At 43.1% G+C, this 15,663-nt stretch overlaps 1 protein-coding gene across 5 annotated transcripts in view; it reads right to left on the reverse strand.

Annotated features, from left to right (window-relative positions):
• Nucleotides 1-15,663, reverse strand: part of LOC137535296 (zinc finger protein 585A-like) — a 97,718-nt gene that overhangs the window by 34,799 nt on the left and 47,256 nt on the right. The window contains exons 2-7 of one of the 5 annotated variants that reach the window (XM_068257127.1): nucleotides 15,280-15,399; nucleotides 14,616-14,750; nucleotides 14,413-14,491; nucleotides 14,192-14,289; nucleotides 12,705-13,695; nucleotides 1,414-2,902 (exon numbers count right to left, since the gene is read on the reverse strand). The exons of the other annotated variants lie outside the window; for them this stretch is intronic. Of the exons in view, the coding sequence (XP_068113228.1) occupies nucleotides 1,414-2,902; nucleotides 12,705-13,695; nucleotides 14,192-14,289; nucleotides 14,413-14,491; nucleotides 14,616-14,750; nucleotides 15,280-15,375 (2,888 nt within the window). The 5' untranslated portion in view covers nucleotides 15,376-15,399. The remainder of the gene's footprint in view (nucleotides 1-1,413; nucleotides 2,903-12,704; nucleotides 13,696-14,191; nucleotides 14,290-14,412; nucleotides 14,492-14,615; nucleotides 14,751-15,279; nucleotides 15,400-15,663) is intronic. 5 annotated transcript variants of the gene reach the window in all.

Here is a 15,663-nt window from a genome sequence, read left to right on the forward strand (position 1 = left end):
TTGTGGTAGGCCTAGTTGATAAGCACAAAATTTCAAATATATTTCACAGACACAGTGTCTGAGCCAGAAGCCTTTCAAATGTTTTGACTTTTAAAAAGTTCGCTTATCTCTAATTTGCATATTGATAGTGTGTTCTGCGGCACAGCAGGGGGGAGGAGACATTGTCTGGCTGGAGCGCTCAGATCTAGGAAATGCTGTCTGTTGGTAAAGAGGTGTAATGCTGGGAATACACCATGGGCTTGATTCAGTAAACGGTGCTAACCCAGTTAGCACGCCTAAAGACTTTAGGCGTGATAACTAGGGTGCTAACTGGGTCAGCACCGCTTACTAAATTTACATCGCGCGCAAAGTCCCACACTGAAAACTTTGCGTGCCCACAGCGTGGTGTGCGCGAAATGTCGCATCGCGGTGCAACGAAAACAGTGCGTTGATGCGCCTATAAGGTTGCATTGTGTGCGACTTTAACGTCTCATGGTGCGACTTTAAGGTCGCACCCAATGCGACCTTATAGGCGCATCGAGTGCGCCGTTTTCGCGGTGCGCGTGCAAAGTTTTGCGTGCTGGACTGTGCGCGCGATGTGAATTTAGTAAAGGGTGCTAACCCAGTTAGCACCCTAGTTATCACGCCTAAAGTCTTTAGATGTGAATTTATCATGCCTAAACTAACTTTAGGCATGATATAGGGCTTTTCACAGGCATGCTAACACTTAGCACGGTTTACTGAATCGAGCCCCATGAGATTTTTTGGCAGATAGATGGTTCGATAGATAATTTCCGACAGGTCCGATCTGATTTTACTATTATTTTTCTGATCGATTTCTCATAGAAGTGAATGGAAATCGGAAAATCGATCGGACAGTAAATCTGCTGAAAAAGCTCATTGTGTATTCCCAGCATAAATCCTGTGGGTGGTCCAACAGGCTTTATGCTGGGAATCTACAGTAGAATGTATTCAGCTCATTTGCAAGCTGCCAGTTATCTACTGATTGTGGATGTCATGTAGGGGTTGTGACCAGGAGCCAATCGCGATGCCTCCTGACCACTGAGGGGAGATATCAGCTGTCATATGGGGCGTGCATGATTGTGTCGGGAGTGCAAGCAGCAGGTGGTCCCCAAAAAGTTAAATTTTTTTGCTTCACTGATGCCCTTTTGCAATTTGTATCTAGCAGCTTTATAGAGGAGTTTATCACCTGTACATGATGTAAACCTGGGTTTGTTGTTACTGTAAGGATACATTTTTTGGTGGGGATGCTGGCCTCTACATAGAAGGTAATATATCCTTTTACAGTATCAGTGTATCAATTTAGATCACAGTTGGATTCTTTGAATGTGAGTCTGTTGAATCAGGACTTAAATAGGACCTCTCTTCTCTCCAATGTGAGATTTCTCATGTCTGACAAGGCTTCCTTTCTGCCCAAAAAATTTTCCACACTCAGCACACGAATAGGGCTTCTCACCAGTGTGTAATCTCTCATGCATGACAAGGCTTCCTTTCTGACCAAAACATTTCCCACACTCAGCACATGAATAGGGCTTCTCTCCAGTGTGAGATCTCTTATGTATCGCAAGGTATCCTTTCTGCCCAAAACATTTCCCACACTCAGCACATGCATAGGGCTTCTCTCCAGTGTGAGATCTCTTATGTGTCACAAGGTATCCTTTCTGCCCAAAACATTTGCCACACTCAGTACATGCATAGGGCTTCTCACCAGTGTGAGTTCTCTCATGTCTGACAAGGAATGATTTCTCTGTAAAAGATTTCCCGCACTCAGCACATGAATAAGGCTTTTCACCAGTGTGAGATCTCTCATGTTTGACAAAGCTTCCTTTCTCTCCAAAACATATCTCACACTCAGCACATGAATAGGGCTTCTCACCAGTGTGAGATCTCTCATGTATGACAAGATGTTCCCTCCTCCCAAAACATTTCCCACACTGAGCACATGAATAGGGCTTCTCACCAGTGTGAGATCTCTCATGTTTGACAAGGTATCCTTTTCTCCCAAAACATTTCCCACACTCAGCACATGAATAGGGCTTCTCACCAGTGTGAGATCTCTCATGTATGACAAGGCTTCCTTTCTGTCCAAAACATTTCCCACACTCAGCACACGAATAGGGCTTCTCTCCAGTGTGAGATCCCTTATGTTTCACAAGGTGTCCTTTGTACCCAAAACATTTTCCACACTCTGCACATGAGTATGGCTTCTCACCAGTGTGAGATCTCTCATGAATGGTAAGGACTGATTTCTGAACAAAACATTTTCCACACTCAGCACATGAATAGGGCTTCTCACCAGTGTGGGATCTCTTATGTGAGACAAGATTTGATTTATCACCAAAACATTTCCCACACTCAGCACATGAATATGGCTTCTCACCATTGTGGGATCTCTGGTGTTTGACAAGGTTTCCTTTCTCTCCAAAACATTTCCCACATTCGGCACATGAATAGGGCTTCTCACCAGTGTGAGATCTCTCATGTTTGACTAGGCTTCCTTTCTCTGCAAAACATTTCCCACACTCAGGACATGAATAGGGCTTCTCACCAGTGTGAGATCTCTCATGTACGTCAAGGTGTCCCTTCCTCCAAAAACATTTCCCACACTGAGCACATGAATAGGGCTTTTCACCAGTGTGAGATCTCTCATGTCTGATAAGCTGTGATTTCCCTACAAAGCATTTCCCACATATGGAACAGCAATAAGATCCCCCAGCAGGGGGAGAGCTGTTTTGGGTATGAGGCCACTCAGGGTTAGACAGGTGAGGGGAGTCTGGGGGATTATTTGGGGTAACCAGGATATCTGCAGAAGACTCTTGTCCAGTGACATCATCATCCGTTGTACAGTCTGTGGATACAGAGAGACGAGTCTCTGAGAGGTTCCTGATGCCGGGACTCCGCCCTGCAAATAGAGAAACATCATCACTTCCTGTTAGATAATTCTGAGGGGAGGAACAATTATCATTAGGGATGGTTAGTGAGCTGCTGATAATTCCAAAATGGTGCAAAGATGTTGCAGATTGGAAATGGGCCAGATGCAGCATCTGCGCAACTCTGAATATAATTAGCATATCATTTGTCCCATCTCAGAGTTATTGACATGCCACTGACCATCGCTACTTATCAGTCTGACAGAGGCTGATAAGTAGCGATGTCAGTGACATGTCATTAAGGTTGTGCTCAATACAGGCGACCAATCACATGACAAGAACTTTGCATTGCAAGCAAATTTCATATATGTTGGAATTCTGACAATCAAATACATTTCCTGAAAGATGTGATTAGCTGCATACAATCTGCATTATATTTGCATATAAGTCAGAGTTATTTGCATCTCATTAACCCTCCCTACACATAAAGCATTGGCCACACATTGAAAAGTAGTAACTTATAGAACTTGATAAGACACAACAGACCTCTATGTACTTATATATTAGAATCCCTTTATAGTAAACTCCAAGGGACCAGGAAAAGTAGTTTACAATATCATAATTGATCATACATTGTATATTTATACAGATGCATTTTCTGGGACCTGAGGACCGAGTTTACTATATCCAGAGGTTTACTATATCAGAGTTTACTATAATGAGATTCTACTGTAGCAATAATCTGTGTAATGTCTGTACACATTCTTATTACCACTGTATCCTCCTATCACTAATATGCCCCTTGTAATGTACCTCTATCTCTCTCTTTTTCCCAATTGTGCAAATAAAGAGATTGTGATATTACACAACACTAAATATAGGTGCTGCGAGGTAGAGGAATTATCCATTTATTCTCAAAAAAATAGACTTTTTGTGGATTCTATTTTGTTTTGCATTCATTTTCTATGCATCTTAGAGAAATATAAAATTTCTTCATTTCCATCCACTACTGTAGATAAACCCCACTTATTGTATTTGCCCATTTGCCCTGATTATCCCAACATTTAAATTATGTCCCTAGAACAATGTATGAGGACAATGTATTATTTGGAAATAAAGGTGTATTTTTTCTGGGTTTTTTTTCTTGTTGTACTCTATAAATAAATACAAGCCTTTTTTGCAAAAGTACGGTAACAGTAATTTACCCACATAGAATACATATTTAAAAAGTTGAGTCGCTAAGGTAACAATCTGTGCATACTATTTTAAATTCTGTTTTCTTTTTTCTTTTGGTACATGTGACAGGGTTGTCAGAATTCTAGCGGTTTTATTTATACAGGAAAAGCTGTCATATGTGTATGTATATATAAACATTAATAATCAATACAGTCCTTCTAAAGAAATAAATAATTATTGTTAAACCCTATATGATAGAGTCTATTACTTTGAATTGCATTTACTGCTGGATTCTGTCAGTGATAGTTAGAGAAAGTAAAACTTTTATAAGATTGTTTTAACTTGTAAGCTAGAAGATTGTTGACAACATGTTCCTTTGTTTGAAGACCATTACAGCCAGCAAGAAAAGATAAAAATTTCCCAGACATAGAAAGTCAAAATATGAAGAAAATAAAACAAAGAAGGTGTTTTCCCAATTAGTTAAAGATGATTCAATGATGCCACCTGGCGGTTTCATAGTCTTATAAAATTATTATTAATAGATTGTTATTTGTTATGAAATGCTGACCTCTGCCGGTGGACATTATTATATTTATTTCTTCATAAGAAAGACAAATATATGGAAAATGATTTTATATTATTAATATTTAATATGCAATTATTTCTTATATGATTAATTGTTTTAAGAAGAATTATATAATAAGCTTTATATTTAAATGAGTATATTAGAAGCCCTGTATGTTTCAATAAGCCTTAAATTGCTGAAGGCTCTTACAGATCTGTGTACAGTGTTATAGGGTTAACCTGAACTGGGAAAGTACAGACACATTCCAAAAACTAATTAACAGAGAACACTTTATCAGAAATGCGTCATGAATGACATTGTTTAGTCTCAATGTCTGGGACAGCCAGCAGACAAGATGGCTGGTGACGTCCATTTTTAATTAACTGCATCAGAAATGACCTGATTAGAATGAGTAAACATTGCAAACCTACGTAAATTCCCACAAGATAAGGTAATTAAGAATTTATATACAATAATATTGTGATTTAGGTATTCAAAACATAGATAGCGTTTGACGCACGGAAGCTTTAGCCAATTAGAACCTGGGATTCAGGGAAATTCCAGATTAGGCAGCCATATTGCATCCTGCCCCTATAAAGGTAGGAGCTGTAAGCTCATAGTTTGCAGAAGCCCAACAATCTCCTGAGAAGACACATGAGGCAGAAGCTACCTTCCCACAAGTGGTTCTAGATGCTGAAGAGATGACAGAGAAGGGGTAATATGCTTAATATTCTGGGGATTTACTTTATTAATTTTTCAGCATTAAGTTCTGTTAAAGGATACCCCAACTGAAATGTGACATAATGAGATAGACATGTGTATGTACAGTGCCTAGCACACAGATAACTATGCTGTGTTCCTTTTTTTCTTTCTCTGCCTGAAAGCGTTAAATATCATGTATGTAAGTGGCTGACTTCATCCTGACTCAGACAGGAAATGACTACAGTGTGACCCTCACTGATAAGAAATTCCCCTTTTTACCTCTTTCTTGCTCTCAGAAGCCATTTTCTGCTAGGAAAGTGTTTTATAGTTGGAATTTCTTATCAGTGAGGGTCACACTGTAGTCACTTCCTGTCTGAGTCAGGACTGAGTCAGCCACTTACATACCTGATATTTAACTCTTTCAGGCAGAGAAAGAAAAAAAGGAACACAGCATAGTTATCTGTGTGCTAGGCACTGTACATGCACATGTCTATCTCATTATGTCACATTTCAGTTGTGGTATCCTTTAAGATGTTAGCAAGAAGTTTTTTTAGAAGCTATTTTTATGCCATTTCTTGAAGAAGATTACTACAAGTTTTACACAGTTACTATATACACAGCTATTGATACAGATGAGACTATTTTTGATCTTATTCTACATAACACAACTGTTATATTCTTTTTTGAATGTGCTTAGAAGATTGATGATTGCTTGGCTATAAAGCCTTGATGAAATGGAATACTGTTAGAAGGAAACACTACTTGGAACTGTTCATATTTTGTATATAAGCTGTATGACAAGCAAATACAATTTTTTTTACATAAAATCATATACTGAGTGCTCTGATTCACTGCAAGGTATACCGTCAATATATAATTACTGTTATAGAGGGTTCAGACCCCACTATGCTGGATTTATATGATAGCAACGCTTTAAGGGCTGGTCCTTTACTGAGTTAGCAATCATGAAAAAGGCAAGAACCGCTCGGGTTTTTGACAGGGTGTCACAATGTTTAGCAGAGAATGTGCTGGATGGTGTATACATTGCACCAGCATTCCAGCACTTCATGTGTTAAAAGGCTGCAGGAGTGTTTGGGTTTTTGTATTTTTCTCCTGAAGCTTTGTTGGAAAGCCAGTTAAGGGTCCTGGAGCTGGTCAGGAAAGAGCTGGGTGGGTTCCCTGACCACCTGGAGTCATTCCAGGTTTTACCTGTCTGTGTGAGCTCTATGTGCAGTCTGTCTGAAAGCTGCAAGGGAGTGATTGCAAATTCCCTGCAAATCTGCTGAATTGTAAGTTGCTCTATTTTTCCACTGACTGTTTATTGTGTTTTGTGTTACTAATATAGATAGTGCCACTGAGTGAGATAGGCAGGAGCCAGACGGATATGTTTTCTTTTGGTTTTGTTTGTTATTTTCAGCAACTTACAAATAAAGCATTGGCAACAAACTGGTTTTTATGATACAAATGGGTCAGCATTCTAACTGTGTCTGCACGACTAACTCCTGTAAGAGTGTGTAACAGTTCACAGTAGAGAATATAAGAAAATAACTATTTTATTGCTTTTGGTTCAATTTGTCGAGTTTTTGCACAGAGTAGTTTATAGCCATTCTTTGTTTGCATAGCCCCAGTCTTATGAGGCTATGCAAACAAAGAATGGCTCTAAACTACTTTGTGCAAACACTTGACAAACTGAACCGAAATAAATAAAATTGTTATTGTCTGGACATTACAAAAAGGCCACAAATATCACCAATATGCAATGCTAACAACCAGGGCTATTCAAAAGTGGGTGTTTTCTGAGCTACCAGCTCATGTAGCTTTGCTGAAACTTCCCAGCAGATGGAAGCATGAACCCACTTTTGAACCAGAAACAGCGGCAGAAGCGCCTGATCTGGGCTACAGAGAAGCAGCACTGGACTGTTGCTCAGTGGTCCAAAGTACTTTTTTCGGATGAAAGCAACTTTTACATGTCATTCGGAAATCAAGGTGCCAGAGTCTGGAGGAAGACTGGGGAGAGGGAAATGCCAAAATGCCTGAAGTCCAGTGTCAAGTACCCACAGTCAGTGATGGTCTGGGGTGCCATGTCAGCTGCTGGTGTTGGTCCACTGTGTTTTATCAAGGGCAGGGTCAATGTAGCAAGCTATCAGGAGATTTTGGAGCACTTCATGCTTCCATCTGCTGAAAAGCTTTATGGAGATGAAGATTTTATTTTTCAGCACGACCTGACACCTGCTCAGAGTGCCAAAACCACTGGTAAATGGTTTACTGACCATGGTATTACTGTGCTCAATTGGCCTGCCAACTCTCCTGACCTGAACCCCATAGAGAATCTGTGGGATATTGTGAAGAGAAAGTTGAGAGACGCAAGACCCAACACTCTGGATGAGCTTAAGGCTGCTATCGAAGCATCCTGGGCCTCCATAACACCTGAGCAGTGCCACAGGCTGATTGCCTCCATGCCACGCCGCATTGAAGCAGTCATTTCTGCAAAAGGATTCCCGACCAAGTATTGAGTGCATAACTGAACATAATTATTTGAAGGTTGACTTTTTCTTGTTTTAAAAACACTTTTCTTTTATTGGTCGGATGAAATATGCTAATTTTTTGAGATAGGAATTTTGGGTTTTCATGAGCTGTATGCCAAAATCATCAATATTAAAACAATAAAAGGCTTGAACTACTTCAGTTGTGTGTATTTGAATCTAAAATATATGAAAGTCTAATGTTTATCAGTACATTACAGAAAATAATGAACTTTATTACAATATGCTAATTTTTTGAGAAGATCCTGTAGATAGTGCCACTGAGTGAGATAGGCAGGAGCCAGGTGGATATGTTTTATTTTGGCTTTGTTTGTTATTTTGAGCAACTTACAAAAAAAAATAAAAAATAAAGCACTGGCAACAACAGACTGGTTTTTATGATACAAACATGTCAGCACTCCTGTTTCTGCACAACTAACTCCTGTAAGAGTGTGTAACAGTTCACAGTAGAGAACATAAGAAAATAACAATTTTATTGCTTTTGGTTCAGTTTGTCAAGTTTTTGCACAAAGTATTTTGAAGCCATTCTTTGTTTGCATAGCCCCAGAAAAGTCTGGACTTCAGAAAAAGGCCACAAATATCACCAATATGCAATGCTAACAACCAGGGCTATTCAAAAGGGGGTGTTTTCTGAGCTACCAGCTCATGTAAGCTTTGCTGAAACTTCCCCAAATGTGTTCATATTGTTTAAAATGACATTTTTCTTTACTGTTGGATTGAGTTAATCTCTTCCAATTTTTCATTTCACGTTCTTTATTTGCACAGCTGTTCCAGCACAAGGGATCCTATGAACATATTCAACAAGAGCTGGAACCACATGCAATGCTTTTCAGTAGTGACACTTGCATTTGTTCCAAAATATGAGAATTCTCAAGCGTGATTCTGAAGCGCTGAAAAACTGTACCCCCCCTCCCTCCCCCGCATGAAATCGCAAAGCACCTGTGATTATCATAGACTGCCAGCAAATGCTGGAGACCTTTGGTGGTTTAAGCACACATTAACCACTTAAAGACCGCCCCACGTGCAAACTGCGCACGCATCTCCTGCTCAAGGGGCGGAGCTCCGCCCCGCCTTCAGTCTCCGAGCGGCAATCACTGTTAGACGCCGTCTTTTCTGTTAGTACAGCGCTGCGATCAGCAGTGTGACACGGCTGTCTCCTTGGGGGACAAGAGAGCGATCGGCTCTCATAGGCAGAAGCCTATGACAGCCGATCATGCAAGTGCGCATACAAATCTGCGTGATCGTGGTGAGGGTACAATGATGTGAGACAGGCGTCTTTGCATGGGTAGGGGTAAGAAAAGAGAACATGGGTCTCAAGTCAAGTTGCGGTAAGGGCTGTTTCACACTGGGGGAGTTATTGTGCTGCGCGTTTGCCGATAGCTTACGGAGCTTTCACACTGCAGCATTGCAATCGAGCTGCAATCATAAAAGCGCTGCAGCATATTAGAAACAATCCTGTTGCAATTCTTGATAGCTGATCAAAAATTGCAAACACAATTGCAGAAAAACTGCAATCACCAAACTATTGTGATTTTTTTTCTGGGATTTTGTTGAAAAATCACAATCGCTAAGCATTTAAAGATTGAGACGTTTCAATGATTTTCAGTATGAAACAGCCCTAAGCGGAGAATGATTACCGTTACTGGATGTAACAGTTACTATTCACAAACAACAGGCATTCATTGGCGCAGGGATCACATGTTCCCTTGCTCAAATAAATGCTACTGTTGCAGCTGACAAGCATAAGCGTGCATGTTCACAGCACCCGCTGAGCAGCATTGATTTGAGACAGTGAACGCATATCTTGCTCCTGTGAGGTAAAGTGACGTTTTATGGGGTGTAGATATGCGTACCAAGGGAGGGCTTGACATATACCTGCCTTATATTTAAAGTACACTGCAGTCACAAAATACAGTGGTTTGCAAAAGTATTCGGCCCCCTTGAAGTTTTCCACATTTTGTCATATTACTGCCACAAACATGAATACATTTTATTGGAATTCCACGTGAAAGACCAATACAAAGTGGTGTACACGTGAGAATTGGAACGAAAATCATACATGATTCCAAACATTTTTTACAAATAAATAACTGCAAAGTGGGGTGTGCGTAATCATTCAGCCCCCTTTGGTCTGAGTTTAGTCACTTGCCCATAGACGTTGCCTGATGAGTGCTAATGACTAAATAGAGTGCAACTGTGTGTAATCTAATGTCAGTACAAATACAGCTGCTCTGTGACGGCCTCAGAGGTTGTCTTAGAGAATATTGGGAGCAACAACACCATGAAGTCCAAAGAACACACCAGACAGGTCAGGGATAAAGTTATTGAGAAAGTTAAAGCAGGCTTAGGCTACAAAAAGATTTCCAAAGCCTTGAACATCCCACGGAGCACTGTTCAAGTGATCATTCAGAAATGGAAAGAGTATGGTCATGTGACACAAGGGAGAGATCAAATTACAACTTGTAAATAGACACAAACGAGGGGGAATTAAACTGGCTAAACTCTCTAAATACATACAGGGTGCATTTCTCTATGTTTTCTTTCTGTCCTGTGCAAGTGAGGTGAGGTCCACTTTAAGGGTGAAGGGTTAAAATAAGGCTACATAGTAAAGTATGGGGAGAATGCAAACTTCGCATAAAGTTTGCAGTAAATACGAACAGCAAATGTTTGCTGTGAACTGCCAGACATCACTAGTCAAAATTTGCTTAGCACAGGATCTGCTGACATGTTAATTTGGCAGTTGCAGGCTTAGTGAGTACCGACCCTTCCTGCTTCCTCCTCCACCCCAGTGGCCGGTTACCAGAGCAATTATAAACTCTTGGCCAGGAACAAGTGCTTTTCAGATGAGTCCATGATCCGCCATAGCTACAGAAAGAAATAAAAAAAACACCTAGCACTGCTGATGTCAAATCTGTTGCTTTGAGATGTGAGGGCAAAGCCTGACATGCTAAGGTGATGGGAGGAGTCAGGCAGTGGGTGCAGGACACTAAAGCAAGCCTGACATACCGAGGTGATAGGAGGAGTCAGGCAGTGGGGGCAGGGCACTAAAGCAAGCCTGACATGCCAAGGTGATGGGAGGAGTCAGGCAGTGGGTGCAGGGCACTATAGCAAGCCTGACATACTGAGGTGATAAGAGGAGTCAGCCAGTGGGTGCAGAGCACTAAAGCAAGCCTGGCACACCCAGGTGATGGGAGGAGTCAGGCAGTGGGGGCAGGGCACTAAAGCAAGCCTGACATATTGAGGTGATGGGAGGAGTCAGGCAGTGGGTGCAGGGCACTAAAGCAAGACTAACATACTGAGGTGATGGGAAGAGTCAGGCAATGGGTGCAGAGCACTAAAGCAACCCTGACATGCTGAGGTGATGGGAGGAGTCAGGCAGTGGGTGCAGGGCACTAAAGCAAGCCTACCACACCGAGGTGATGGGAGGAGTCAGGCTGTGGGTGCTGGGCACTAAAGCAAGCCTGACATACTGGGGTTATGGGAGGAGTCAGGCAGTGGGGACAGGGCACTAAAGCTAGCCTGACATACCGAGGTGATGGGAGGAGCCAGGCAGTGGGTGCAGGGCACTAAAGCAAGCCTGACACACCGAGGTGATGGGAGGAGTCAGGCAGTGGGTGCAGGGCACTAAAGCAAGCCTGACATACTGGGGTTATGGGAGGAGTCAGGCAGTGGGGACAGGGCACTAAAGCTAGCCTGACATACCGAGGTGATGGGAGGAGCCAGGCAGTGGGTGCAGGGCACTAAAGCAAGCCTGACACACCGAGGTGATGGGAGGAGTCAGGCAGTGGGTGCAAGGCACTAAAGCAAACCTGACATACCGAGGTGATGGGAGGAACCAGGCAGTGGGTGCAGGGCACTAAAGCAAGCCTGACACACCGAGGTGATGGGAGGAGTCAGGCAGTGGGTGCAGGGCACTAAAGCAAGCCTGACACACCGAGGTGATGGGAGGAGTCAGGCAGTGGGGACAGGGCACTAAAGCTAGCCTGACATACCCAGGGGATGGGAGGAGTCAGGCAGTGGGTGCAGGGCACTAAAGCAATCCTGACATACTGAGGTGATGGGAGGAGTCAGGCAGTGTGAGCAAGGCACTAAAGCAAGCCTGACATACCGAGGTGATGAGAGGAGTCAGGCAGTGGGTGCAGGGCAGTAACGCAAGCCTGACATACTGAGGTGATGAGGAGTCAGGCAGTGGGTGCAGGACACTAAAGCAAGCATGACACACCGAGGTGATGGGAGGAGTCAGGCACTGTGTGCAGGGCACTAAAGCCTGACAGTAGTTTCAGGGTGGCAGCCACTTCTTCTGAGGCTGTATAGCTGTACAGCAATACTTGCAGATGTTTAAACCTAGTGCTGCGTACTCACAGGTAGCTGACATCACAATACTCCGCCTCTGGGTCTAAGGCCATGCATCTGAGCAGTGTCAGACGTACAAAAACAGCTGAGACGTAGACAATGTACTTAGGTGCTAGGCAACCTGTGACTGCACTAAGGTTGTGGAATGGCTGAACAATGACATATGGGCATCAGTGCTGTAACTAAATTAGCAGAAATGTAACACTTTATTAGTTCAATCAGCGCTGCTGACACTAGCAAAAGGCCCCTGCTAAAGTCTCAGAGGAAAAGAGGGCAGTCCTGTGTGAGAAAATAGAGACCTTTCTCTTCCTCAGGGTGTCTGTACTGCTACTATTAGCAAGCTGTCACCAAATACTATCATGAATAATAACTATAGATGGCAAAAATCTAACATGAGCACATAGCATAACCCCTAATAAGGCCAGTCTGTGAGCAGTGACAGTCATAAGAGCAATACAGATACACTTTATTCTATATTTACTGCTGATTACTCACCTGTACTGCCCTCTGTAACAGTGTCCTCTTTACTTGTCCTCATCATGTCATCCTCCTCCAGAGACTGCTGATCACTCCTTATGTACGTCTTTTCATCTTCCACTTTAATCACCATCAGATCACCCTCCTCCGTAAACTGCTGATCACTCCTCACATACGTCTTTTCTTCTTCCTCTTTAATTGTCCCCATCATGTCAACCTCCTCCATAGACTGCTTATCACTCCTCATCATGTCACCCTCCTCTAAAGACTGCTGATCATTCCTCACATATGTCTCTTTTTCTTCCTCTTTAATTGTCCTCATCATGTCACCCTCCTCTATAGACTGCTGATCACTCCTCACATATGTCTCTTCTTCTTCCTCTTTAATTGTCCGCATCATGTCACCCTCCTCTATAGACTGCTGATCACTCCTCACATATGTCTCTTCTTCTTCCTCTTTAATTGTCCTCATCATGTCACCCTCCTTCATAGACTGCTGATCACTCCTCACATATGTCTCTTCTTCTTCCTCTTTACTTGTCCTCATCATGTCACCCTCCTCCATAGACTGCTGATCACTCCTCACATATGTCTCTTCTTCTTCCTCTTTACTTGTCCTCATCATGTCACCCTCCACCATAGACTGCTGATCACTCCTCACATATGTTTCTTCTTCTTCCTCTTTACTTGTCCTCATCATGTCACCCTCCTCCATAGACTGCTGGTCACTCCTCACATATATCTCTTCTTCCTCTTTACTTGTCCTCATCATGTCACCCTCCTCCATAGACTGCTGATCACTCCTCACATATGTCTCTTCTTCCTCTTTACTTGTCCTCATCATGTCACCCTCCTCCATAGACTGCTGATGGCTCCTCACATACGTCTCTTCTTCCTCTTTACTTGTCCTCATCATTTTACCCTCCTCCATAGACTGCTGGTCACTCCTCACATATGTCTCTTCTTCTTCCTCTTTAACCACAGCACTTCCATGAATAAGTTCTCCACCCTAAGTGCACAAAGTGAGAGATAATGTAAACTGTGAACACAGATAACACCATACGCAGGAGGAAACAATGAGGTTGACTCACTATTGAAAATGTGCCGATACAACGCGAGTAAGCTCTTCTTACACAAGCTAATAAATTAGTGGAACTTAATGAAACCTCAGGGCAAGCTATTGGTGCTAGTGGCAGCGTAGCGTGCGTTGCTTTGGAACGAATGACTCTTCCACCTGCTGCGCGGTAGTAACGTATCACTACCGTAGTAGCCGCCATGGTACTGAAGTATCATGGTAGCAACACATCACTACCACATGGCAAGTGAAAGGATCGGCTGTTGCTAAGTAACGCACGCTACGCTGCCACTAGTGCATGTAGCATGCCCATAGGTTTATCAGCGCACCTAAGAGGAGTTTACTCACACTGTGTCGGCACATTATCAATAGTGAATCAACCTCAATGTCATGTAGTTTGGAGTTTTAGGTGACCCTCAGCCCCACCTACCTGATAATGGTGGAGTATAGTGGGATCTTCTTCTGGACAATCCTGGGAATAAATAGGACCTGTACATGTCTCTGGTCGGTTACCGTTACTGGATACATCTGTAGGAAACACACACGGACTGAGTACATTATCTCTATGTGTTTATCAGATGATGGGGAGGGGATCTAGGTGGACCTTCCATACTGCTCTCTTCTTCACAAGAAATTAAAGTCTCCTCTTACCTGGTGATGTGAGGGGCGGCTGATTCTCCATCATGGGGTCCTTGTATAGGTCCTTGTGTTCTTCTAAATACTGCCACTCCTGCATGGAGAAAGAGACATCCTGACACCTTATAGGAACTTGGCACACACAATGATACAGTCACCTCCAACACATATCTCTTGCTGTTACTGGAGTATGTCCCATAATTCTCAGCACTGCTCACCTCTCCTGTCAGCAGCTCTGTCATCTTCCTGGTGACTTTTAGAATCTTCTGCTTGTTGTGTCTCACAGATATCAGGGAGTGAGGTGGGGAAACAGTGATGGTCACATAATCACCAGACTTCACTGGAGGAAAACTCTGTACAAATAGACCAACAGTAATGTAACATGATCTCCCAGAATCCTCCACACCTCTCCAGTCAGTTAAGTGCAGGTTCCCTAGCACTAGAGGCAGGGATTTCAAATCTCACCCTGCCAATTCTGCCCCCCAGGATAGGTAGCTAGATGCACCCCCAGTTTTAGCCAACCCCAACATGCAGAGTTGTGAGCAGAGCCTGTAGTGCTGCCTACTCACCTCACCACACCGGGAACTCAGCTGTGTCAGGCTCACAGCATCTCCTCTTGCCTTCCTCCAGTGATGAAAATAACAAGAGACGATGTAAGAGGGAGACAGAGGTGAGGAGCACTACAAGCTCCACTCGTAACTCTGCATTGGCCAGGCAAGGGGAGCACTCGAGGTAGGGGGTCCACAGGTGCGTCCTCAGGGCTGTGCGCCCAGAAGTTAGTGCATGTGACCTCCCAGAATCCTCCTCACCTCTCCAGTCAGGTCTGTGTTTTATTATTAAAGAAAAGAGTGATATCATGTGGCCTCCCAGAATCCTCCTCACCTCTCCAGTCAGCAGACAGATGATCTCCAGGGTGAGGTTGAATATCCACTCGGTCATGTGACTCTGGTCCTCATCCATCCTCAGTGATGTGATCATGTGATCTATACAGGATGCTGCTGCCTTTTGATAGATAATAAGGGGAGGATAATCTTGACTGTATAGTTGTCAGTGGTGAAACTACCAATACAGGTTCCCCCCTCACCCCATTGCTGTCACTTGTGGGTGGTAGGGCCTTGCAGAGTATCACAGGAAAGCATAAAAAGGTGGTTTATAGCCAGGGCCAGTTCTAGACTTTTTGCTGCCTGAACCAAACTTGTGAAGACCCGCCCCCTCTCCAATTTGGAATGATCGCACAGTATTCGACAGTTTACTCTGCTTCATTTA

The sequence above is a fragment of the Hyperolius riggenbachi genome, chromosome 10, assembly GCF_040937935.1.
Source record: "Hyperolius riggenbachi isolate aHypRig1 chromosome 10, aHypRig1.pri, whole genome shotgun sequence".
NCBI lineage: Eukaryota > Metazoa > Chordata > Amphibia > Anura > Hyperoliidae > Hyperolius > Hyperolius riggenbachi.